This window comes from Myotis brandtii, unplaced genomic scaffold (assembly GCF_000412655.1).
Source record: "Myotis brandtii unplaced genomic scaffold, ASM41265v1 scaffold8, whole genome shotgun sequence".
NCBI lineage: Eukaryota > Metazoa > Chordata > Mammalia > Chiroptera > Vespertilionidae > Myotis > Myotis brandtii.
Genome location: NW_005371219.1, coordinates 8,835,442 through 8,861,943, shown reverse-complemented (window position 1 = coordinate 8,861,943; position 26,502 = coordinate 8,835,442). Strand labels below are relative to the sequence as shown.

The 26,502-nt window shown below is 41.3% G+C and overlaps 1 protein-coding gene across 1 annotated transcript in view; it reads left to right on the top strand.

Annotated features, from left to right (window-relative positions):
• SOBP (sine oculis binding protein homolog) overlaps positions 1-26,502 on the top strand; it is a 161,413-nt gene that overhangs the window by 37,080 nt on the left and 97,831 nt on the right. Inside the window, exon 4 of the mRNA XM_005883825.2 lies at positions 4,790-4,941. Within this exon, the coding sequence (XP_005883887.1) occupies positions 4,790-4,941 (152 nt within the window). The remainder of the gene's footprint in view (positions 1-4,789; positions 4,942-26,502) is intronic.

Genomic DNA, 26,502 nt, shown 5'->3' with positions numbered 1-26,502 from the left:
GAAAGCTGGGAAGACTATTGCTTGCCTGGGTAGAGTGACTGCATCCTGCGATCCAGGTATTCTTGGTTCTTTCTCATCATTGAATGCTTAAGTGGAACTTGCTGGTGAGCGTTCAGATAGAATATTTGCAGAAAGTTCAAGTCCCACAGTCATAAAGGCTTGCACTGTAGGCCTTTACCGTTTTTTGTTGTTGTTGTTGTTGTTTTGTTTTAAAGTCAGTGGACAAATATTGATTGAGTAACATTTCAGCTATCTTCTCAAAGACATTTTGACCCTTTTGTTTCCATTTTCTTTGTCTGTTAGTGTGTCCTGGAACAGTGTCCTGTGTAAGTAGCAGAACCTGTGACAGCTTTCTGTCCTTTCTGTAGAAGGAAGTCTGTGTGGATGGTGTGCAACCTCCCATGCTTAGAAAGGCTGTGTGCTTTAAGGTGTTGTGGTCAAGAGCTTGGGCTTGGCCACAGATGGCCTGGTCTTCATCTAGGCTTTGGTATGTACTGGTTGTGTTATCTGGAGCAAATTACTTAACTTCTAAACCTCACTTTCCCCGTCTGCACAGTGGGGATAATGTTAGTACCTGCCTGGGGGTGGTGGTTGTGATTAAGATTAAATGATGGATTTAAAGAATTTTGCACTGTGCCTGGCACCTACTAAATACTGAATAAGGCTAGCTATGATTATTTTCTTTTTGGCTCAGTGGTTCAAATTTTCTTTGGGTATCCTTAAATGTTCATGTTTAGAACACAGGAAATTGTACAGAAGCATCTATAGGATTCTGTGGAAACTTTTAAATTGGACTTCCCTAGAGTTTTTGAAATTGAATTATTCCAAAAAAGGGCTGAAAAACAGCAAACTTTAACCCTAGTTTCCTGCCTTCCAGACCACGTCTTCATTTTGTTCTTAAATATAGCTGCTCCAAGAAATAGTTTGACAGAGTACCATAGCTCTAGTTCATGGTATGGAGAACTCACAGGAGTCACTTCAGACTAACTTGTAACTTGCTTCAAATATGATTCAAGTCTTGAAATGATTATCTGGACATGTACATTCTAGGAATTATTGGAGAAAAACATCACTAGCAAATATTTTCAGATTTCCCCCCTCAGTCTTGGATTCCCATGAAAACTACAAAGGGATGATAAATCTACAGTTTAATCACTTGGGGTCCATTAAGGCCCTCCTGCTTGTCTTTGGGCTCTGGTCAGGTAAGCTAATATGCAAATTCATAGCCAATTCAAATGCCCTGAGAATGCCACTGGCCAATGGCCATCCTTATTTTTAATAGTCACCAAATAGTGCAATTCTCTAACAACTGCAGCAAGGTATTTCAGAAATGCTTGACATCATACTTCTCTGCACTGTGATAAACAAACACAATTTTGATTTCATCTCAGAGTAATTAATCTGAACTTCTCCTTCTGGGATGTAAAATAGAATAATTTTCTATAGTTCTTTGAACATTAGATTGGAAAGAAAATGCCCTAAACATTTTACTTAATTAAATCCTAAAGAGGTGGTACAAACTTCATGATTAATTGAAACATGCATATTTTGACTGATGCATATTTATGTGACATTATCATATGAAAATTTTTTTATCATGTTATACAAACTATTCACTTTGGGAATGTGATTTAATGCTATAAATATTTTGCATTTGTTGTTGCATTGTTCATTATGAAAAATACATAGGCTAATGGCAGTAAGGAAAAATATGTTACATGAGTCTTCTTTGAGGTAATCTCAAGTCTCAAAGTCTCACAGACCTTGAGTCTAAATATAAGACAGCAAATCGGGTTTTCCCTAGTTTGAAGAAATATGTTTTAAATAAAGAAATTTGAAGCAGATAAAGTTAGAAAAGCTGAAGTGCTGGGGCCTTCTATTTTGCCAACATGATGCATGTACATAAGTTCCAGGGTTCAGCACTAAAGAAAATCTCACTTTTCTAGGGGTGCAGTCATACTGCTTAAGATGGGATACCATCTCATGTCTGGTGGCAGAATCTTGGGCTATGTTTTAGCTGAGAAAATTAATGTATATAATTGCAGATCTTTCTTAGTTTCCTAAATATACTATTAATAAAAATGACTTCTGTAAGACTAGAATACCTAAGACATGTAAAAATGTTTCTTGAGCTTGTGGAATAATCCACTTATCAGACTCTTCTTTGGAGCATTAGCTATTGATAACAGTTTGATGACAGAAAAAGAGAAATCTCATGGAAGTTTTCCAAAGTGTTTGCCTTTATGAAGCGGAGTTTTATGAAAAACGGATGGGAATACTGAATTATTTAACAAGGCAGATGCTAACCATTTCCAATTTCCACATACGCAATTTTTTTTGTTTCATCTTCCCGTGTTGTTACTTCATAGGGCAAATGATTTATAAAAATAATCTGCTTTAAAATTCTACTTTTTGTCTATTTGTTAGGTCTATTGTTTGTAAGAAAGTATCCTTGCCTCCCTTAAAAAATGACAAATGGTCTGACTGGTGTTGATGGATGAAGCATGAGGAAGACCCACCAGCAGCCTTTTTGTCCCAAGTGTCGTTCCTCTGGGCAGGCTGAGCACCGCCCCTGCTGCAGCTTTGTGCTCTGTTCTCTGCCATCTCAGTTTTAGATCATTTAAATGGAAGAAACATGAGGGGAACCTAACGTATGTCCTAAAGTTCCTTCTTGAATGCTGAGGCCAAATAATTTCTCGCATAAAGTATTTTTCCTTACAGATTTCACCAGAATCAAGTTTATTGCCATTGGATCATTTGTGAGAGTTCTGCTGTATCATCTTCTTTTTCAGGAATTTAAGATTATAAAGCAGCTAATTGCTTGGGAAAAATCAGAAACTATTAGTGCTAGTGAGTTTAGTAATGACAGATGATTATTTAAAAGGTATAACATTTCTAATCTAATTTAAAAACCCTTCTGTACTATAAGGTAAATTATGGAGTTTTGTTAATTCTTCATACATGTACAATGTCTATAGACAGATGCCATATTAGAGATGACATAAAACACAAAGCTTTCTTTGAATAGAACAAATGATTAAATACAGTCATTGTATGATATTTGAACTCATGTTGACTCCATTTAAAGAAACTTATGTTATCGAAAATGTTTGATTAGCATCAAAGGTCATTGTTACACTGTCTCATTTATTATAGTTTATAATAAATCACAATATATAATTGTAAAATAAAATGATGATTAAAATGGCAATATTCCATTAAAGTAAATAAAATGCTGCACGTGGTTCTGAGTGGTGATCCTCAGGGAAAAAAGCCGTATCACCGCACTTCAAATTAGTTTGCTTCTAATTTTGCAGGCTGATGACCGCACTGCCTCAAACCAAATCTTTCCCCTGGAAATGGAATGATTGCATGACAGGTTCTATGAACCATGAATATGTCAACAGCTCATGGACCAGGCCTTGCTTAGCAATTAGTCTTTGGGGGATTTTACTCAGAATCAGACAACACTATACCAGAGCTTGCTGGGGATTTTGTGATTACCATTCATGTCTGGAGCATGAGTCTGGGTTAGTACAAAAAAAAAATTCATAAAGGACGAAGAGATGTGGCTAATAGTGGCAACCAGTCAGATACACTTTGTCATTTGGGAGGACCAAGGAAACTCGAGATATAGCCAGAGCACATAGGAGATAGCAAGGGAATATTTCTTCAACCTGTACTTAAGGTCTACGTTTAGTCCCCCACAAAAGTTTCCCAGACTTCAGTCATTTGAATATCACCATCACGTGTTTGTCTTAACATCTTGCTACCTGCACTGTAATTACTATTACATTTCATTTATTGGCTCACTTTAAAAGTCTTTATTTGTTTTGAGCAGTAGTATTTGTGATGTCATGGACTTGTACTACTTAAATTTGTTTTCTTTTCTTACAAAGGAAAAGAAATACAGCATTTTAAATATTGAAAATATTTGCATATCACCTAACATCATTCTGAGCATCCCCATGACGTGGGCGACAGGTCCTCCTGGAGCTGTGAGGACCACCCGTCTGGCTAACAGTGATCTGGGCAGCCGTGTGACCTCAGAGCTCATGGCTGACACCCCATGACTATTCCTCCATCCAGGGACCATGAATCACACACATCTCATGGAGAAGAATTTCAATCAGGCCTGCGCCTATCTGGGACCCCATGTGGAAAGGCTGCATCACAGGAGACCACCGAGTGAGCCAGGCCACTGCCTTTGTATCAGCAGAATCTGGCCACTCAATCTCTCCGTTGTTGACTAACCATGTCATTTGGGACTCATTATATTGCAAAAGTAAACAACACTTCATATGTAACATGTAATAGGGAACATGCCAAGATCGGTCCTGACTCCTGACTGTCAAGGTTCACATTAGGTCATCACATATGTGGATGTGCTGTCCTCCCCCATATGTAGATCCTGTAGGCTGTCAGCTGCACCTTTGAACAAATGGGCCATTCTACAAGCTTCATTAGTACTGAGCCTGGTATAACCAGGCAGAATAAGCATTTTTACCAGGCTAAGCAGCCCCGGGAACTCTCATGGTTCTGTAGTCATGCTCTGGTTTTTAAGTAAATGATGCCTTTGGAAACTTAAAAGCCAACAGAAAAAAAGGAAAAAGAAAAAAAAAAGCATTGAGCCCTCCCCCCAAGAGCTGGCCATTCTCCTAGGTCAGACCACGGTGAGGTGCGGAGATTAAAATCAGACCCCGGGTAGCTCTTTCAGGTTCAGGGTGTGACTAAGTTTGAAGGGATGTTTGCTTCTGATATGAACATTTTTCTTATACTTTTATTATAGAAGATGATGTGTCAAATGTACAAATAATGTGTGCCTGGTGCCAGAAAGTGGGGATCAAGCGCTATTCCCTGAGTATGGGAAGTGAGGTGAAAAGCTTCTGCAGCGAGAAGTGCTTTGCGGCCTGCCGACGAGCCTACTTCAAGAGAAACAAGGTAAGAGCACGTAGAGAGGCGGCCCCCGCAGGCCTCCCCAGCCCACGTGCGCATGTGCCTCTTAGCCTCGCTGAAAACACTGCGCACCTTTTATTCTTTTTGTTTTTTTTTTCTGTTCTCTTTCTCTGTCATACTTAACCTTTTGGAATAAGGGATCCCCTCTAATGTATATAATAACCTGTTCTTCAGTTTCTCTGGTCTTGGTGTTTGAATTCTGAGAGGGTGAATGAATCTGATGAGGACACGAGAAGTGCTTTGCGGCCTGCCGACGAGCCTACTTCAAGAGAAACAAGGTAAGAGCACGTAGAGAGGCGGCCCCCGCAGGCCTCCCCAGCCCACGTGCGCATGTGCCTCTTAGCCTCGCTGAAAACACTGCGCACCTTTTATTCTTTTTGTTTTTTTTTTTCTGTTCTCTTTCTCTGTCATACTTAACCTTTTGGAATAAGGGATCCCCTCTAATGTATATAATAACCTGTTCTTCAGTTTCTCTGGTCTTGGTGTTTGAATTCTGAGAGGGTGAATGAATCTGATGAGGACACGGAGATCACAGCTGGTACCCTAAGTGACAGGGACTCCCCAGCAGGAGAACACGCAGATAGAATCTGGCAAGATAAGTGGTAGAGATTCCTGAGGAACTAGCCACAGGCCATGCATGGCCAGGAAGCTTTAGTGCACTCAGTTTAAGACTTGCTCCCAATGGGACTATTGCTCTGGCTCTTTCCAAAATCCGATCCACAAATTCTAACCAAGAAACACGTCAAGTCTCTCTTGATACCTTATATTAAAGTTGATTGATATTGAGAAAAGGTGAAAGAATGAATACATGAACCAGCATTGCTCACATAGCCAAGCATTGTGAATATATATATATTTGGTTTTTTTTGTTTGTTTGTTTTAAGACATCTCAGATTTGAAAATGTCATTTTAAAGAATAGTATTAGCCACCACTAATGGGAAATGGAATGCATGATGGTTTTACAATCCCCCACACACATACACACAGCTAATTTCTTAATCTTTAAAGAACTTCTATAGCATTTTGCCACCAATTACTGAAGTAAATTGCTAGTTCTTGATTATTTCCATTGATTTGTAAAGCTTCCTTAATTCATAAAACTGTCTACACTTTGCTGAGCATTTCCATTTCCATAATACAAGAAAGAGCAAAACCTATCCTTTCTTGAAGCAAATAATTATTATTTTTAAGTCTGATATTTGCAATCCTGAAATGCTCATCTCGGGTTCATTGCATTACAAGAAGCACTGTTGCAGCAAATTATCTCCTGCAAATTTGGGTCACATCATTCTGCCAAAAAACATAACGCTGAAAGAATTAGGCTGCAGAATTCAGTAGGGTGGAATTTAGTAGCAGTCTCTAAGAATTAGGCTCATAATCTTCACTGGAACAGGAAGGCAAGTAAAGAAACTGCAATTCTTTTGGGATAGTCACCAGTCAAGTTCACTTTCCCTTGGGGAGGGGGGCTGGGAAGCAAGGAAGCTTCAGAAGAGGGTGGTTAGAGCAGTGCATGGAGACATGGTTTGCTTTAATATACGGGGATTAAATGATCTCTGAGACCCTGGGGCCCCCCTTTTGCATGCTGAACACTGGGGTAACAATCACAGGAATGGCCCCAGCACTTTTGTCTTCAAAGCCCTACTTACCACAACAAAATACTTTGCATTCCACCCTAGAAGATGGCAGGAGAACAGTTTTTGTTGTTGTTGTTTTTTTGTCTTTCTATCATTCTGAAAGGTTATGGGTCTGAATCTTGATAGACTGCCTGTAGTGAATAAAATCCAGCAAGATGAATTTGTTACAATCCTGGTGATACTTGTTATACTTTGCAAAGTGGTTTCACTTTAGTAAGCCTTTGAAGGAAGGCACCTGACCCAATTGGAAAACAACCTAGAATAATCTATCTATATCTATATCTCTCTATATATAATTATATATATGTGTGTATATATATATATATTCTACATATGTCTAAATATATCTATATAAAATACCATATATAATAATACCATATATAAATTTACATCACTATAAGTCATATGTAATATTACATCATTGTAAAGTTTAAGGTCAAACTTCCATAGCAAACAGTTTTGAAAACTGGGTAACTGGGGGCCAAGCTAAGAATTAGCATGTGGAATACTTCTCCGTCAGCTGGAGGAGCAGCATTCCCTTCCCCTTTTTGCAGGGTTATTGGGTAGGTCTCTGAATAGCCTGCAAAACCTGGGCGTCACAGTGGCTTGAAGTTTGCCAGCTGATCCCAGCAGCCCATTAGTGTACATACTATGCCTGTCTTCTCTGCAATCTTCATGCTTATTTATATCAAAAGCTCTGCCACACTATATACGTTCTCGTTTTTCAAATAGAGAAATAAACTGGTCACATCACTTGCTGGGTTCTTTTTTTTATTTTATTTTAAGAGTGTTATCTCTGTAACAATATCCTATTGTATTACAATAAACATGTACAGCTGCTGCATTTCTGTGAACTGATAGGATTTTGTGGTCATTTCATTTAGGGCTTGGGTTTCTTAATGGATTGTATTAGATACCAGTCTCCATCCTGCCATTTATAAGAACTGCTATAATCAGCCCCAGGGTGTTCCCCACTGAAGACAATAGCAAATAGCTACTTCTCTTGTATCATTTAACAAAGTCTTTGGTCCTCATTATTAAAATTGCGGACTTTCTTAATCTTAGAAAAAGGGCAAAAATTCTCCCATTCCTACATAAAAGATTTTCTGGCTAAATTCTACACTTTTAAATATTGAGAAGTGGATGGAAAACAGAGTGAATAATGTGTGTGCAGAACAGAATTTTGCCTTAGGTATGATGTCGATTTAAAAAAAAACACATGTAAAATTAACTATGCTGTAAATTATGCTTTATAATGACAGCCCGCTTCTTAGTGGATAGCATGCTGGGATCTAAAAATGGTCTCTAAGTTGAACCCAAATTGCATGCATAACTTCACAAAGGAAAATCCTTGTGAAAAAGGTAGCTAATTAGGAGCAGGATTCAGCTGACCTCTGTTTTGTGTCTGTGCAACACCTGCATTTGTGAATGTAAATTGGACAGCTGTGCCCGTGTTGTCCCTGCTGTCCTCTTCACAAATGCTTGGGATAGAAGCAGGGGCTGATTTTCTTCTAAAAACAAGGACAAAAATAGCCCAACTCTCAAAATGAAGGCCCCCTGAAAATTGACTCTTTAAATTTCACTTGCTTCTCAAACCTTCCTTCTCTTTGATGGAGTAGTTTAAGAATGCCACATTCTCTCTCTTATAAACCCTGGCACTGTGAAGGAAGGTGGGATGGATTGAAATCAATGTAACCCTTTATGGCACGTAGCTTATATTTTTAAACCAAATTAATTTTATATGAAGAGTTGTTTGGATTGCTACAAGCATGTAGGCTGTCTTCAGAATGCTTCTGTTAGGAGGGGACTGTGAATCACAGCTGTACTCATTTCATGAACCCAACTACTAGCTTATACACTCTAGGACAGCCGTGGGCAAACTACGGCCCTCGGGCTGGATCCGGCTCATTTGAAATGAATAAAACTAAAAAAAAAAAAGACTGTACCCTTTTATGTAATGATGTTTACTTTGAATTTATATTAGTTCACACAAACACTCCATCCATGCTTTTGTTCCGGCCCTCCGGTCCAGTTTAAGAACCCATTGTGGCCCTCGAGTCAAAAAGTTTGCCCACCCCTGCTCTAGGATGTCAGCTCTAAGTCGTGTACAGCGTTAATTAATAATTGTATTTTGTGGAGTCCTTATCCCCAACGGGCTCACTTGCTGCCTCAAATGTTTTTGAAGACGTGGGTATGAAAAATACTTTTGTAGTCTGTGGGCATTGGCTGAACAATGGGATGTCAGTCTCATTACTAGATGCACTAGAGACTTGTCATGGGACTAATAGCTCACTCTTTTCCCAGCCCCTTTTTGAGCCACGAGGAGAGAAGGAATTGAGAACATTTCTAGCCTAGTGATCCAGCGAGGAGCTGGCAAGTTGCAGGGACTCCTTGGTAGTTTTGCAGGAGATGCTGGAGTGTTTAGTCCAACTAGTGGCAGTTTTACTTTCTACCATAACACACACTTAAAAATACCTTTACTAAGGGAGTAATGTCGTGTAACCATTATCCCTTGAAGAGTGAGAGTAACAAACAGGACTACAAATAGTAATCATTTCTAAATATCCTGTGTTTGTTTTTTTTTCCTTCTGCATGGGAAATATCCTGTCATCTAAATCAAGCAGGAATCAAAACTCAAGGCAGATGGTTCGTGCAGGCAACCTCAAGGGCGATTGTTTTCTGTCCTGGTTCAGATCTCAAGTCTATAGCATTCTTTTATAAAAATATATATTTTTATTGATTTCAGAGGGAGAGAGAGATAGAATCATTGATTGGCTGCCTCCTGCCCACCCCACACTGGGGATTAAGCCCGAATCCTGAGCATGTGCCCTTGGCCGGAATTGAACCTGGGACCCTTTAGTCTGCAGGCCGACGCTATATCCACTGAGCCAAACCGCCTAGGGCAGTGGTTGGCAAACCGAGGCTCTCGAGCCACATGCGGCTCTTTGGCCCCTTGAGTGTGGCTCTTCCACAAAATACCACGTGCGGGCGCGCAGGTACAGTGCGATTGAAACTCGGTGGCCCATGCGCAGAAGTCGGTTTTCGGAAAGGAGATAGACGAAACAAGTATACAAGACGAATGTGGATGGGAGAGTTGGAAGGGGTCGACCTCAGCCAACGTACCTCAATCAGACTGAGGACATTTTTAGCAAAGGCCAGCTTAGGAGTACCCTAATTAAGTTAATAACAATGTACCTACCTATATAGTTTAAGTTTAAAATATTTGGCTCTCAAAAGAAATTTCAATCGTTGTACTGTTGATATTTGGCTCTGTTGACTAATGAGTTTGCTGACCACTGGCCTAGGGCTATAGCATTCTTTATGGATTAGGGGCATTGATACTTCAGTCATAGACACAAATTCCTAAGAGCACTAAAATTTTGCTCCCTTCTTCTAGTTTTTATATAATTTGAGACAAGAATACATAGAAATATTTCTTCAATATCATAAAGTTGCTGTTCCCCCAACAAACCGTAGTGGGAAGAAACCTATGCGGATAAGAGAGAAGGATAAGGATGAATTAAAAATAAAAAGATTATATAAACAAACAACATTTGCAGATGATGTCATTAAGATCTCCTGACAATCATGATAATAATATTCAGTGAGGGGAGTATTGTATAATAAGCATTTCTTTTACTTTCAAACTATATCCCTGGATACACAGCGATCTCATCTTAGAAGAGATCTCTTTTGGAAGAACCTGTGGCTAGTTAGCATGTATCATCATATTAGTTGGAGTTACATTTTATTTAGACTGTTGGTCTTTTTTATTAAACTTGAATATATCCTGGGAAAGATTCTCAGGTTTAGACTTAATTATAGAACCCAGTAGTACCGAAGAAATTGTAACAATTGCCCTGTTAATCTAGTGATTAACCTGTCCACTTTTTTTTCCTTTAAACACCTGCAAGATTTAATTTGCAAAAAGGCTATCAGTCATGATGGTTTGGGGAATGACATTTAGAAATTACTTGTAACTAATGTCCCCTGACTGCCTGAAGCTCAGGCCACAGACTTGCTCCTGCCAGTTTCTTGCAAATGTTCTTGATTGACAAGTAAATGTGCCCACGGAGCACCAGAGTTCTTCCCCTGGATTCACCTTGTTTTTATGGGTCACCAAGGAACCTGTTGGGTCTGTCTTTCTGCAGGATGATTGCTTTGGTTCTGCAGTGTCCTTTGGAACTGTGCCTGCATCTAGGGTGGCGTCTGCCTCCCAGGCTTTAGCCTGCAGGCCAGTGGCTGAGTTCCCTTTTGGTCACTACAAACAGGGAAGCTCTGGGGAGAGAACAACAAACCCAGTGGTTTTCTCATTCTCTGGTATTTTGGTATATGATGAGCTCCTGAAAGTAAGAACCTATGAAAAAAGCAAGAGCCGAGGAAGGGAAAGATGTTAGCCCTGTGAAACACATTTAGGCTGGGGTTAGAGCAGGAGAGTTCTGGCCAGTGAGGTAAAATGTAGGTCAGGTTAAGGTGATGCCTAGGCTCTTGAAGAAAACCAGAGAGTTCCAGGCCAAGTGGGGCACCATGCCCTAGGCCAGTGATGGCGAACCTTTTGAGCTCGGCGTGTCAGCATTGTGAAAAACCCTAACTTAACTCTGGTGCCGTGTCACATATAGAAATTTTTTGATATTTGCAACCATAGTAAAACAAAGATTTATATTTTTGATATTTATTTTATATATTTAAATGCCATTTAACAAAGAAAAATCAACCAAAAAAATGAGTTTGCGTGTCACCTCTGACACGCGTGTCATAGGTTCGCCATCACTGCCTTAGGAAGTCATCGGAAGCTCTGGGGGAGACATATGTGATGGTCTTGTTTACAGAACACTGTTACAGAAACAGTGGTTGAAGGGATACCGGGAACTCAAACACAACAGGGCTAGGGGATATATTGAAAGAAAATAGCGACTACACCTAGTTTTTAATGGGCTACATTTGGGAGGTTGTGAGGGAAATAGAAATAATTCTAATCAATTTCCCAGAATGGATGTCAACTTCTGAACAACATCAGACATTTTGGATTAAATATGAAGATATGATAAAAATCCAAAGAGCTTCAAGTCCCAATCTTTGTTCAGTGCTACCCCCTCCCCCGCCCCCCAATGAATAGGAGGAAGAGGGGGATTTTTAATAGATCTGAATTCAGTCCCCCAGAGATCAATACACAGGGCTATTGACATATATGCTCGAATGTTAATTTTCAGACACACTCAATCTCTGGCCATCCTTCTGGTGATAGCTAATGCTCTACACTTAAATCAAGTTTTTCTCATCCGAACTGCCAGTAATTATCCAATCCATCTCAAAGGCACGCTCCCTTTTAACATTAACCACAGTGTCAGATTGCATCAGCTACATTGTGTTCTGGTGACTGCGGCTGCAGAGTGATGAATGTGTGCGCTTTGAGCTCTGAGTCCGGTTGCCTGTTCGGACAGTGGGCAGCTCAGTGAAGCAAATGGCCAGGAAGGGATCTAGTTATTTGGGACGTGCATTCTCCTTATCGATCTAGTCACGTGCATTGCCTGCTTTCTCACCCTGCTGTTAACAGTGTTCAGGTTTATCTGAAGAATAAGCATTTAAAGAATTATCTAATGGGCCATTTTAATGCACTTCTCCCAGCATAAGCTATCTAAGCACAGAGTTACTCTTTGTGCCTGACTATAAAAGGAACAAGATATTATTATATTAAAATAAAGACCAGAGGAAGGAGACGTTTATAAGAGGTCTTAGTGCACTGTCCAGAGAAACCGTGAGAGAATGATTGTGCATTTTCCTAGGGTTGTAGTTATACTCTGTTAATTCAAATGTTTTGTTAAAAAATGTTAACTGTCTAAATAATTGCATGCATAAGACAGGCCAGGTTTGTCTTGAGATATTTTAAGGTAGTAGTTTGAGTCCAGAATTTCTCTCATACACTTGCAATGTCTGGTCTCAAACCCTAACACTCTCAAGAGTGGCATATGCAGGAGATGCACGCTGTAGGCACACCTGTGGTTATTTTTATTTCTCCTCCATCTCGGTACCTGTGGATAGCTTTTGCTCACATAAGCAGAAGTGTGAACTGGGCAAGCCATGTGTAATTCTTTGTTCCTTGGGCTCCTTGCTCTTTGTTTATGTTATCGCAGATTAGGATGGAATAAAGAAAATCTTGTTGCGGATGGCCACTTAATTTCTGTCCCAACAGTTCAGTCTGAGAATGGCAAATTCCCTGTGTTCCATCGTGCACACAGTGGAATCTAATGTCTACTGACAGACTGCCTTTGGAGATTACAAACATCAGTCTGTTGCATTCTCTGTAAACACAGGCTGTGGGCACTACTGTAAGCACTAGAAGGCAGATCAATGGTTTAATGAATCTATAAAAAGATGCTTGAATTCTGCTGCAATTTACTGAGCACTCTAGTTAAATGAAACTCCTGTACTCTTTAACAAAGATAGAGATAATCAATGGCTGGGGAGGGAAGCCAATGTCCAGTCACAACAACCTCCCAGAATTTGTGTTGTCATTTCACTGCTAACAGAGGTTAGGCAGACTCAGGCTTTGATGTTTGAGCTGCATTCCGCCCAGAGATGACATAATCATATAGTGTTGCTTCTGTGAGGACTATTTTTAAAAGCAATGAAATATTATTTAAATAATATTTATTTAAAGCAACAGATTAAGTTTAGGAATTAAATTTATTCTAACCTGTAGTGTCTTTGTCAGGCATCCCCATGATGAAAAGTAAATAAGGGAATAAAATCCATTCATGATTAAGTCTTCAAAATGTCAAATTGCTTCGTGTTCGAGAGCCCTGATTAATCCTTCCTGGTAAAATATTCCTCATTAGTTTGCTCTGGCTAAGAGTTAACCACTCCTATTACAAATTCAGACATTAATGTATTTTCTGCTTAATTCGTCTTCTAATAGAGGAAAATATAGTTGGAAGATATTAATTTTTTACTTTCAAATGTGCTTTGGAAACATTATACTGATTTATGAGAGAGATTGGAGACATGTAGGAGAATTGCTTCATAAATATGTTGAAATGTATTTGAAAGTATTTAACCGCTTTTGATTGTCGAAAAACTACTGCCTTGACTTTGAAATGATTTTTTTCCCCCCACAGAGTTAGAATTAATGACATAAACCAAAGATTTTTATATCTAATTTTGGTCATATGAACTTTCTTAGTGTTTCGCTTTCTTGATTAGCTAATTAACATTGAGAGCTGGATCCGACCCCAGTAAGTGTATGTGGGAGGTTCAGTGGGTAATAGGAATTTTGAAGTCTGATAACTGTTTATCTGTTTCACAGGCCTTTTGCCAAACATTCCATGACAAAGTAGTGACTTATCTTGTAATCTGTTTTGATACAATGACTTCGTATTTTAAGATATGGTGAGCAGTCCTATGACTGCACAGCCAATTCTGTTATAAGAATCTTTGAAGGCCCTGGCACTTTTTGTGATCATCTGTAGGATTATATGTTTCCTTAGTTGGAGCAATTTAAGTTATTGGCATCAAAGGACTTAGGGAGACAGAGACCCAGGGGTAGGTGAGATAAAGCTGGGCAAATAGTTGAAGACCAGGGGATTTGCCCAACAGGAGGCAAGTTCCTCTGTGATGCTTTTTTGTTTGTTTTTAGCCAAGATTAAAAAAACAACAACCTTGTTATTTATTTATCCACTTATTATTATTGTTATTATTATTTTTTATTTTTGTTAGTCCTCACCCAAGGATATTTTTCCATTGACTCTTAGAGAGAGTGGGAAGGAGAGGGAGGGATAGAGAGAGAGAAACATCAATGTAAGAGAGACGCATTGATTGGTTGCCTCCTGCATGTACCTCGACCAGGGCCAGGGATTGAGCCTGCAACCCAGGTATGTGGCCTTGACCGGAATCGAACTCAGGACCCTTCAGTTCACGGGCCAATGCTCTATCCACTGAGCCAAATTGGCTAGGGCTATTCATTTATTATTTGGAAAATAAAATAAAAGACATATTGAACGCCTATATAATGTGCTATGCACTGTTTTAGGTTTGGTGGATTATTACTAAACAAAAGTCCCTGCCTTAAAAGGACTTACATTCTATTCTCTAAGGGAGATAGTAATTTATAAGTTAAAAATATGTAAATATATATCACAACTTCAGGTAGTGATTACTGCTATGCAAAAAAAAAGGAGGGTGGAGGGATGGATAGTGATAAGATGCTGTTACATCTGGTGGTCACTGAGATTATCTTTGAGGAGGTGACACATATGTAGGGACAAAATGAAGTCATACAGTTAGTCATTCAAAGAGCTTGTAGCAGAGTTTTAGAGAGGAGGAGAGCAAGTAAAAAGCAGAGGCCCTTAGGCAGGAATAGGCTTGCCATTTTTGTCAAGAAAGTCAGGCTGGAGTTGAACGATCAAGGTTGTTAGGCGCTTGATCACATAGGCCAGAGAGGTAATAGTTTGAATTTTATTCCAAATGTGAGGGCAGCTATTGGGAAGTGTGACATATCTGATTTTCATTGTTGATTGGATCACTGTTAAGAAAGTAATACATTTAAAATTTAAGATCCTGGATGCAAAGGGGATTTGGAGAGCAACAAAGGCAACAGCATTCTCATTAAAATTGAGTGTGTCTGGCAATAGAAAACTAAAAATATAATATTCACTGAATTATTCACTAGTGGTTATGAAACGTTTCCCAGTAGCAAAAGTGTGTTGAACTAATTTAGTTAGTTTTTTTCTAAAGTGTTGGAGAAAATAAACTAAGGATGGACATGGTAGGCTAGATGCTGACACAGTGATTTTACTTCTCTACAGTAGACAGAGCTTGCCCCCAACATAGTGGGAGGGTAAGGCCTCAGAGGCAAGCTCAGCCCAGAAATCAAGTCTTTAGTATCCACAGGTCTTCTCAAGCCCTACCCCTAGAAGTGGTGTGATGATAAAGAGATGGTACTTTGAAGGGAACATCTTCGGGTAAAGGAATTATTCTGAAGTTTATTTTATTCTAAGAGTAGACTTAATTTGTTGATTACTTATAAGATGTATCAGGAATTTTTATGCAACTAACAGAAGACTCAGCTCAACTGGTTTAAATATTTAAGACATCTTTTCTTTGATGGAACTGTGAAGTCCTAAGTTAGGGTATACTTCAGGTGGGTTGATCCTACAATGTAGTGGTCTTAGCATGGTCTCATGTCCTCCCATTTCTATATTCTTCTGCAGAGAGTGTTGGCTAGCTTCTAAGGCAAGCTCCTCAGAGATCATGGGATGACTACTGCAGCAATCAGGGCTATATGCTTCTTTATGCACATCCAATAGGAGATAGAGTGACTAGCAATCCATGCAGGAATCTTGAAATTTCCACTCATTCTCTATACTTTGGTCACATACTCATGCTTGAACTGGGGATTATGACAAGAGCAATGGATTTTCTGATTAGGTTAAACCAATCAGGGTTTTCCTCTGATGTTCGGGTTGGATTCATTTTCCTCTAAAGCCTGCATGGAGCCAGAATGAAAATCTGGAAACTGTTAAGAGAGGAAGGGGTCAGAATGATAGCTGATGGCAGATGCTAGCAAATGCCCACTGGAGAGAAGGAGAGGTGATCTCCTGAGGTTATCCCATGAAGCTGAATTCTTTACACAATGAACATGTCATGCCCATCACTCTTGTCATATGGAGGAAGGAATCTGGAATCCAAGTGTGTACTGAAAGATAAAAAGTGTGGTTCCATTCATCATGGGGCACTTAGATGAGCGACTTCTTCCATCCAGGACCAGAGGCTTTGAAAACCTGATTAGAATGTTGGCTTTCTAATTCTAAGAGAAGACTTAATTTGTTAATTACTTATAAGATGTATCAGGAATTTTTATGCAACTAACAGAAGACTCAGCTCAAACTGGTTTAAATATTTAAGGCATCTTAAATGTTAGTACCAAGACCAAAGTGTTGACTTTTTCTATATTTTTTGTACTCTGTATAACATGAGATTGCTCAGAACTAAGACAATAGGATTGTGGTTAGCTATTAGATGTGCTCATTTATGAAGAGGGACAATGGTGCAGTTAAAACAGCAAGCCCAGTAAATACAGGGTGGGCACAAGTAGGATTACAGTTATTTGTATGAAAAATAATAAAATTGCTGAAACCGGTTTGGCTCAGTGGATAGTGTCGGCCTGCAGACTGAAAGGTCCCGGGTTCGATTCCGGTCAAGGGCATGTACCTGGGTTGCGGGCACATCCCCAGTAAGGAGTGTGCAGGAGGCAGCTGATCGATGTTTCTCTCTCATCGATGTTTCTAACTCTCTATCTCTCTCCCTTCCTCTCTGTAAAAGGTCTCAACCTAGGCATGAGATGAGGGATCTACACTAATAAAAGACAAACATGCAAATTGCCCGTACCTTTGCTATGCCTTAAGCCACGCCCACCAGCCAATCAGAGCGACTATATGCAAATTAACCCAACCAAGATGGCAGCTGGCAGCCAGGGAGCTGGAGCAAGCAGGAGGCTTGGTTGCCCCAATGATGGAGGAAGCCAAGCTTCCCGCCTGCCGAGGCCTGCTCTGAGCTCCACCCAAAGCAACAAAGTTTCAATTATAGAAGGTAAATAAACCCCAGATACCTGCTTTCAGCTGGCAGTGGCCACGGAGCTGGAGCGAGCAAGAGGTGTGAGTTGCCCTTGGCGATGGAGGAAGCCAAGCTTCCCTCCCACCCACCCTGGCCGGCTCTGAGCTCCTCTCAAGGCTACAAAGTTTCAATTATAGAAGGTAAATAAACCCCAGATACCTGCTTTCAGCTGGCAGTGGCCACGGAGCTGGAGTGAGCAGGAGGCACTTCCCTCCTGCCCGCCCTGGCCGGCTCTGAGCTCCTCTCAAGGCTACAAAGTTTCAATTATAGAAGGTAAATAAATCCCAGAAACCTGCTTTCAGCTGGCAGTGGCCACGGAGCTGGAGTGAGCAGGAGGCACTTCCCTGATCCGGGACACCCTTCAGGGCAAACCAGCCAGCCCCCACCCATGCACCAGGCATATAATAAAAGAGTAATATGCAAATTGACCCTAACAGCAGAACGACGGGGAATGACTAGTCACTATGACACACACTGACCACCAGGGGGCAGACACTCAATGCAGGAGCTGCCCCCTGGTGGTCAGTGCACTCCCACAAGGGGTGCTCTGCTCAGCCACATGCCAGGATGACAGCTGTCAGCACAGCAGTGATGGCGGGAGCCTCTCCCGCCTCCTCAGCAGCGCTAAAGATGTCTGATTGAAGCTTAGGCCTGGTCCCCGCTGGCAAGTGGACATCCCCTGAGGGCTCCTGGGCTGCCAGAGGGATGTCTGACTGCCAGCTTAGGCCCAATCCCCCGGGGAGTGGGCCTAAGCCAGTAGGTGGACATCCCCCGAGGGGTCCCAGACTGCAAGAGGGCACAGGCTGGGCTGAGGGACCCCCCCGAGTGCACAAATTTTTGTGCACCGGGCCTCCATAAGCTCTGTGTTTCACATACTCACAACTGTAAACCTACTTTTGCCCTACCCTGTAGTTTCATCAGTTTAAGTGGCCTGGGAGGTGTTGGCCAAGGACCACATTGAATGTGGGGAGGCAGATGCCTGGGATGGGTTGTGTGATGGGACGACACAGCTGTTAGCCATCAAGAGTTAGCCTGCCCACCCACACATTTAAGCTACTTCCTCTGTGGCTGAAAACTCTGTGTGCTAAACAGAAGGGAAAGGGGAGGGTTCAAGCAGATTGTGATTTAGTCTGAGGCTGAATGCATTAAGTGCAGATGGCCCATGGAGCAGAGACCCTGAAGGCTGCAACTTTCGCAGTTTTAATTAAGTTCAACACATATTTGTTGAACAGCCACTGTGTGCCAGGCCCTGTGCTAGTCGTATTGGATTTCATTCCAGATTTTCATTCAACAGAAACCTGTTTCCTACCCTCATGAAGCTTATAGTCCAGTGGGAGACAGTTAGTTAAATAATAACACAGATGTGAAATTGCCACTGTGACCAGTGCTATGGTGGCGAGGGCACAGTGCTAAGAGAGGCCCTGACAGGGAGATTTGACTAGTCAGGAGATCCAGAAGTTTCCCTAAGGAAGTAGTACTTGGACTGAAATAATAAGGATGAAGAGATGTTACGTAGGTAAGGAGGGGAAGAAAGAGCTACTGAGCTGAGAACACGGCAGCATGATATCGACTTCTGGCCCCAGTTTGCCACTTCGTTGCTAATTTCATGTTCTCTGTGAAGGAATTGAACATTACCTACAAACAAGAAAACAAACAAACAAATATTCCCTGGAACGATAAATCCCATTTATCTATTTGTTTGTGTAGTCATTCATTCATTCTATAAACCTCTGGGGATTCATTGGCTTCTGCCTTCCCTGACTTCACTCAGCCATAGTTAGCATATTATTATTAATTTATTTCAGGGGTTGACAGCGTGTAACTCCTGGAGGCAGAAGCATTTTATAAAAAATAAAAATAATGGTAACTATCAGAGCCCAAGTATTTTTAATGATCAAATGTATCAGAAAAGCAACAATGGCAACAGAGAAAAGATTGGGTGAAAATGCACTGATGTGAGAAAGGGGATCATGTAATTACTGTCTGACCAATCTGGTTGGATGATTGAAAATAAATGGGGTAAGTTACTTTTTGATGGGAAGAGCCACAGAAAGGGCAGATCCCACGTTCTACCTCCTGCTAGGTGAGGGGAGAGATGTGGTTTTGTTACAGAGAGAGAGAACCATAGAGCAATGTTAACATTAATTCGAGGGCACACAGGAAGTGTGGGTGATGATGAATTCCAGGAGAGAGGACTGCTTATTGACACTCAGGTCCCCAGACTAGATGACTGTGATAAAATGGAAACAGAACAGCATGTCTGCTGGCACAATAACACAGGACGATTCTCATGGCACAACAGTGTGCTGGGCAGGAAGGAATTCTCCTGTGTTTCTTTGTATTCTTTGTTTCAGCTTCGTATCTCATTGAGTGCCTAGGATCATGATGACAGCTCCGTAGAAATGTAGGGATAAACAAACAGGCAGGTAATTCAGATTTTATCATCCTGGGTCTTAACTGGGTGATGTGGAGGTGTGTACTTCAAATGAAAGGCATCTGCATTGCTCTTTATGATGCCAAAGGGAAGAGCTGACCCTTGCCGAGGCTAACCAGACCTGCACCTGCCTCAGATGGCTGCGTGGGGACCGCAGTGCAGTTCAACTGGAGGCAGCAGCCCCTCTCCGGTTCCAGTAACTTCTGAAAAACCTCACCCCCGAGTGACGGTTGTTTCCAAAAGAGGCTGATTTTAAAACTGTGATGAAAATGGCTAACAGCAGGCTGAAGGTTAAAGTAAAAAACTTAAAAACCATAAAATCTGCCTGGAGGCTATTTAAGCAAACTGTTTTAGAGGCACAGATGGTTCATATACCTCTGAGCCAAAAACAAAAAAGTAAAAAGGGGACAGTAAAGCTGGCGCGATTAAGCAGACAAATATGAAAGTTTTATTAGTACTAAAAAGGCATCCTTTAGAAAAATGAAAAATCTATCTCTGGAAACTTAGAAGACCTGTTAAAAACCAGTGGGAAATGGAGAGGTCAAACAGATGACATCTTAAAGCACAATCAAAGATAGTGAAAAATTACAGTATGCCTATGTCCAGTGGAGAGGTGGGCCCTGAGGAGATCTGAAAGTGTCAGACATCAAATAATTATAAAGACTTAAATGCTTAATAATAGGAAATTATTCAATAAATTGTGGCACTTCTTACTATGAAATACTGTGTACTCATGTAAATATGGCCTTGTGAAAATATTTAATGCTATATGAGAATATACATATTTATGTGCTATATACATATATATGTAAAACTAGCTAAATATCTGCTCCTGTCTTAATGTAATCCATTCCAAAGATTTTAGCACTCATATTAGGAAAGAATGACTCATCAGGATAAAATGCTTGGTCAGAAGTAACATGACAATATGTATTTGTAACTAAATATTTGACCACATTCATAATTATTGCTGGTGAATAAATACATATGGATGAATATATAGAAATTACTATTTAGAATAAATATGTAGACTAAATATATAGAGATGGCATTGTTGGATCAATGCATATACAATATTTTAAAGTTTTTATTATGAATGTCAAATTCTTATTCAGAAATGCTATCAATTTACATTCCCACAAACACAATTTGGAGAAGAAAAAAAAAAAGAAAGAAAGCAATGCAAGAGGAAAGATGCAGTATGTGGAGAGTGGGTGTGGCTCCCTGCCTTGTATTTTTGATGTAGAGCAGCTTTTATAGGGATTTTGATGCAACTTAAATGGTGATTCGAGTCTCCGAGGAAAATCAGCTTGGAGCAAATTTGAGGAGCTTAAGTTCCATAAATCAGAAGGCCCAAGGCATAGGGCGGAAATAAAGTCTGGGGTTGCTGGTAGTGTTATTAAACATGGTAAGCAGCCCCGAGACCTGGGAAATCAATGGGGTCGTAGGGCCCCCAGCCTCCTCCAGGGGTACCGCTGAGTGCTCCTACATGCAATCTCCACGCGAGTCCCTGTGCCCGCCGGGCACACACATACCCGCACACGGACAGTCGCTGGGGTTTCGACTGGTGAGCTGCCATTATCATTTTGAGAAAAGTCAGACTCTGGAGAATAACAGAACAGTTTGCAGGGTTGCCATTTGAGAAGCCTTCTCTGAGGAAAGAAAAACAGTACTTATGTCTTGAATTAGCATTCAATATAAACCTACAAAAAAGTGACCAAATACAGCCATGCAGAAAGTAAGCTAAGTTGTTTGGCTTTTCAAAAACCCAAATTATTCACTTAGAGTTTGGCCGACTCCCTCCAAAAGGGACCCTTGAGGAAAATAAATAGCCCAAGGCAAGGAATAAAGCCTTGCGTGGGATTAAGAAGCTGGGTAAGGAGGGGATGCCATTCCTCAGAGTACAGGTAAATGAACCGGTACCATCCCCGGGACTTATTTTAGAAATAGTGACACTTAAGGTGCCGATTGCTTACTTGGAAGGAGACGACAGGAAGGAGGGGAGTTTGCTACTTTCTCTAAATTGCTTTCATTTCAAAAACCACAGAAGATTACCTCTCCCTCCCAGCCCCCCAGAAACAAACCTTGCTCTACAAATATATAAATGTAAAGAGGTAACCCAACATTAGATGCACTTTCATTCACTGAGCTGTCAGCGAGCTCACAGGAACAAAAAGTTCCGTCCTCACGCTTCCTGATACAGGCTGCCTCTCAGCATCCCCAGAGAGGGAGCTTGGTCCAGAGTGAAGGGGGCTCAATTGTGTTTCTTGACTAAAGTAAAAAAAAAAAAGTTTTGAAGGATTTGCATTAAAGAAAGTGTTAAAAAGTGGGCAAAAGTACATCAAACAATGATCATCAGGCTTTGTCCCATCTTCACAGGAAATGTGTAGTTCATCCTTCTTCAACCTGAATTTTACAAAAGGCTGACACTGAACTTTAGGAGAATTGACAGAGAGGATTAAATATATTTTCATTAGACTCCAGCCTATACAAATATGGGATACAAGAGCCTGAGAAGGTATACTGCTGTTGAGGACAAAAGATCCAATAATAAAACTAAAGAGTTGGGAAAGATAAATGGAATAAAAGTGTACCCTGCCTCTTAATACTCAGGGCTAACCTTTGTAGTTGGCCACCTTGGAGAAAGATGGGGTCAGACTCATGGCAGATGGTTTAATGCCTCGTGCATACATCAATCCCCCGAGGCAGCCCTGGAAATGCAAGCAGGTTGTGAATGATCGTGTGTAGCAGTTGTGAGCTGTTCCGCTCTTGCAGGAAGGTATTCAGATGCCATGCTTCAGGGTTCGAGCTGACGCGTTTCTGGTTGGGAAAGCATTTCCCCTTTGTGTTGCCAGGCACAGCCACAGCGGATGAGGCGTGCTCGGGGGAAGGGGTGGCTTAGACCATGGTGGGTGAATGGAAGGGAGAAGGTAAAGTCACACCCCAAGCGCACGATTTCGTTTCACGACTTCTTACTTCTGTATGAAGTGGTACCATAGAGAGTCCATCAAGTATGAGGAATTTGTGAATCAGATGTGAAGGCAGCAGACACGAGTGCTGTAAATCTAATGGAATGTCCAACCTGATATTCAAGTCAATACTGATTTAAAAAAAGAAGCAGCCCCAATCTTATGGCCTGGTGGCACCGCCTTGTACCAATAATATCTTTTTTTCCATTTTCTTTGCCCTAAATTGTTGAATAAGTAGAAAAAAGATATTGGCCTCCCAATTCCAGAGCATTCAACTTGACTTAAAGAGTGAATTAAAAACACATAAATCTGGAGAATTATGAGGAGGCATACACCCAAGCCCTCTACCAGGCATGGAGCTCATAGAAAATACTTGTATTTATTGAGACTTAAATCAAGACAACCAGAATTAAACAGAAAGTCAGGAAGAGTTGGGTGAGATTTAGGGCACCGTTTCGTATTAAATGTGAGGAGAGAAGAAAATTAAAATGCACAAAAGTAAACAGAGGTAGAGCTTAAGTTAACATTTCCATCCCCCACAAGCAGAACGCCCCTCCTCAATCAGGCCCCTCTGCTCACTTCCTTTACATTTCTAATGCAACCATTTAGCACTTAATAAATATCAGTTAAATTTAATTCTCCATGACCATGGAATTCAGCTCTGGCCAAGGAGGTTTGTGGCATCCCCAGGGCCTACATATTTGGCTATAGACTTGCTCAGCGTTGGAAATGGTGATGTGGACCTCAATTGCTTTCTCCCTATGTATATAGGGACATAGGGTGACACATTACATAAAACCCATGTCAAAGTAATTATTACCCTTTGCCCCCATCACCTGTACTCTCCGGGGACATCCAGGGCTACTGCCATGTTGTGCTAAACCAGCTGTGCATGGGAGGAGAGGTGGAGAGATGGGCCTCATTCACTCCTGGGGCCCTCTTGTCCACACCTGGAAGGCTGCGCTTGCTCCCAGTGGGGGCAGGAAAGAGATTGGTTTCTTCCATCTTGATTTTGGGTCCTGGGGCTAAAATAAGTCTGTCTGTCACTCAGCCCCTTGCCAGGGGCTGCTGTTAGCAGGGCCAGGGACAGTTGGTTTAGGTCAAGGCACCGGAATAGGTTGGGGGAGTAAAAGGTTGGAGAAGAGCGCAGTGATGCTTTGGGTACAGATCTAAGTCTGTGCACCCAGCGGAGGAACCAGCCACTCAGTTAAGTCCTCACAGGCCGGGACCTATCTCAGGGCTGAATGCCATGGGACACAGAAATCCAAGACGTGGTTTATGCTCTGAAGAATGTCTGCCTGAGTGTGAGAGTTCTCCTGTGCTGTGTGGAAATTGACCTCATGCTGCACGTTTATTCACTTATTTATTCAGCGTCCACTGCATGCTGGGCATTGTTCTGTGGCCGGGGATGCGAAGATAAATAAGGGAGGCCTCGAAGGCTCTCACAGCTGAATAAGGGAGGCCAACAAGTAAACAAATGATGCAGTGTGAGGCGTGCTGGAAATGCGGATAAGAAGAACTGGGGGCCGCAGTGTGATTGCCCCATCCCAGGGGCCAGGCTCTGTGCATGAGTGAGCACCTGCTAGGCCGGAGTCCGAAATACAAATTCAGGAAATGGGATGGATAGGAAAAACGCTAGGGACAGGGAGGCAGAAAAAAGGGTCTGAGTCAGGAGGGAGAGCTCCACGTCACATATTAAAAAGCAAATGTGTAATCCCTTCGTAATTCCCACGTTATATTTTCCCATTTAAAAATATCACACACTTTATAGGAATACTTAAAACCATATTACACGCCGTAAACATTGATTTTTGGACATCCTTTTGTCTTCGGGTTGTAGCTGAAGAAGCCTACCAGAGGTAAAGGGGGCAGAGAAGTAGAGAATGATCAGATGGGGCTCGGGGCAGACATGTGGAGAGATGAATGCTTGTCTACTAGTATATACGCTTCCCGGACTGTTCAAGCTGCAAGTGCTTTTAGAAAGATGTTTTCCTTTTACGAATGAGAAAACTGTGGCCCTGAGAAGAGAAGTGACTTGCAGGGGTGGCACAGTTAGTGAGGAGCAGATACCACAGATGCTGTGACAGGGGTGTGGTCTTTGACGTCAACAAGGGGAGATTTGTAATGGCAGTTGCCCAAAGGGCAAGAGAAACTGCTCTTCTTTAGATTAGATCAGTGATTCCCAAAGCGGGCGCTGCAGCGATCCAGGGGGGCGGTGATGGCCACAGGTGCATTTGTTTTAACTTTTTTTGTATTACCTTTCTATTCTGAGTTCAATAAATAGTTTCATAATTTCAAACTTCAATGTTTCTAATTTACACCTTTCTTTACTATATTTTACGAAAAAGGTAGAAACATTAATACATATATCTTTCTGTTTAATTGCTATTAAAATTTAAAAAAAATTAATTTCCAGGGGGCGCTGAGTAATATTTTTCTGGAAAGGGGGGCGGTAGGCCAAATAAGTTTGGGAACCACTGGATTAGATAATACTCAGTGAGCAGACATGTAAACTCTACAGAAGGGCTCATTGTGCCATTTTTTAACCCTGAGCCCGTAGTAAAAAATATATTTTGCTTTGTAATTTAGTTCTCTCTCTCTCTGTCTCTCTCTCTCTCTCTCTCTCTCTCTCTCTCCCCCCCCCCCTCCCCTTTTCATTGTCTCAAAGTCTCTTGGATGCTGGCATTTTTTTGATTTTACCAGAAAGTGTCAACAGAAGATTTTCTCATAGTTATGTCACAACTGCAACCTAGCTGACAGCAATTGTAAAATGTATCACGATTTCAGAGGCATTACAATGTGAAAAATGTTCAGAATACACAATACAGGGTATATCTATTTAAAACAAAAACGAAGGTTTCATGAAACAATATTATATTCCTATGTGATGTGCTCTGATATTTTCTGCTTTGTTCTATTCTATTTCATTAAAAAATTGCCTGTTGGGACTCATTAATGGGTTGAGAAGCCAGCTTGAAAACACTAGATAAATAGATCAATTTGTATTAAATGTAATTATTGTGGCAGAATAGCGGGGCCTTCAAGGTCTCACCACTGGGTTCTTCTTGACCTTAACACTGCACATTAATCTGAGTATTTCTATCAGTTATTCTAAAATTTCATTGTGGGCTCTCTTAATGGGTCATATTTATCTCTTACAATGGTCAATGGCTGCTCCATTTATAATTTGTTTTAAAGTATGCACTTGATGGAAAACTGGGGGTGATGGTGTATTGATCAGACAGTAAAAAAAGGTGCTCAAATTTTAAAATGTGCTATGTCCAGCACTTGTACCAGGTGAAAGTGAAGTAAAGGAAGACGGAGGTGAGGAGAGGGGGAAGGGCAAGGATGAGAAAGCCAGGGGGTGGAGGAAGACTAGACAGTCGGAGATGCCAGACCAGTGAAGTGAAGGAGGGGGCGGGAGCCTCCAAGCAGCTTCCCACTGTAATCCCGAGCCTTGGGCCAAAGGAGATGAGGAGTGACCCGGAGGGATAGACTCTTGCCATGTTTGGCTGGTCTTCATGCCACAAAGAGATGATGCCCAGGCCTGTTCTACAGAGCTGTGCTATTAATTGTGGCCCCAGGCTCTCTTTCAGGGCTGGCCTACATCAGGGGAGCTGTTGGGAAGACAAGTTGGCTACTAAAGAGAAAGAGTGGTTGAATCTGGTTTAAAGTAGGCTGATAAATAACAGCTAATGCTTCCTATTTAAATAATTACATACTCACAGCCAGATTGCAGGCAGGCTAGGGGTGGAGTGGGGCATACAACCGCATAGAAAACTGGGGCAGAGGTGCTTCACCTCTTAAAAAAATTTTTTTAATTGATTTCAGAGAGGAAGGGAGAGGGAGAGGGAGAGAGAAACATCAATGACGAGAGAGAACCATTGATTTGCCTCCTGC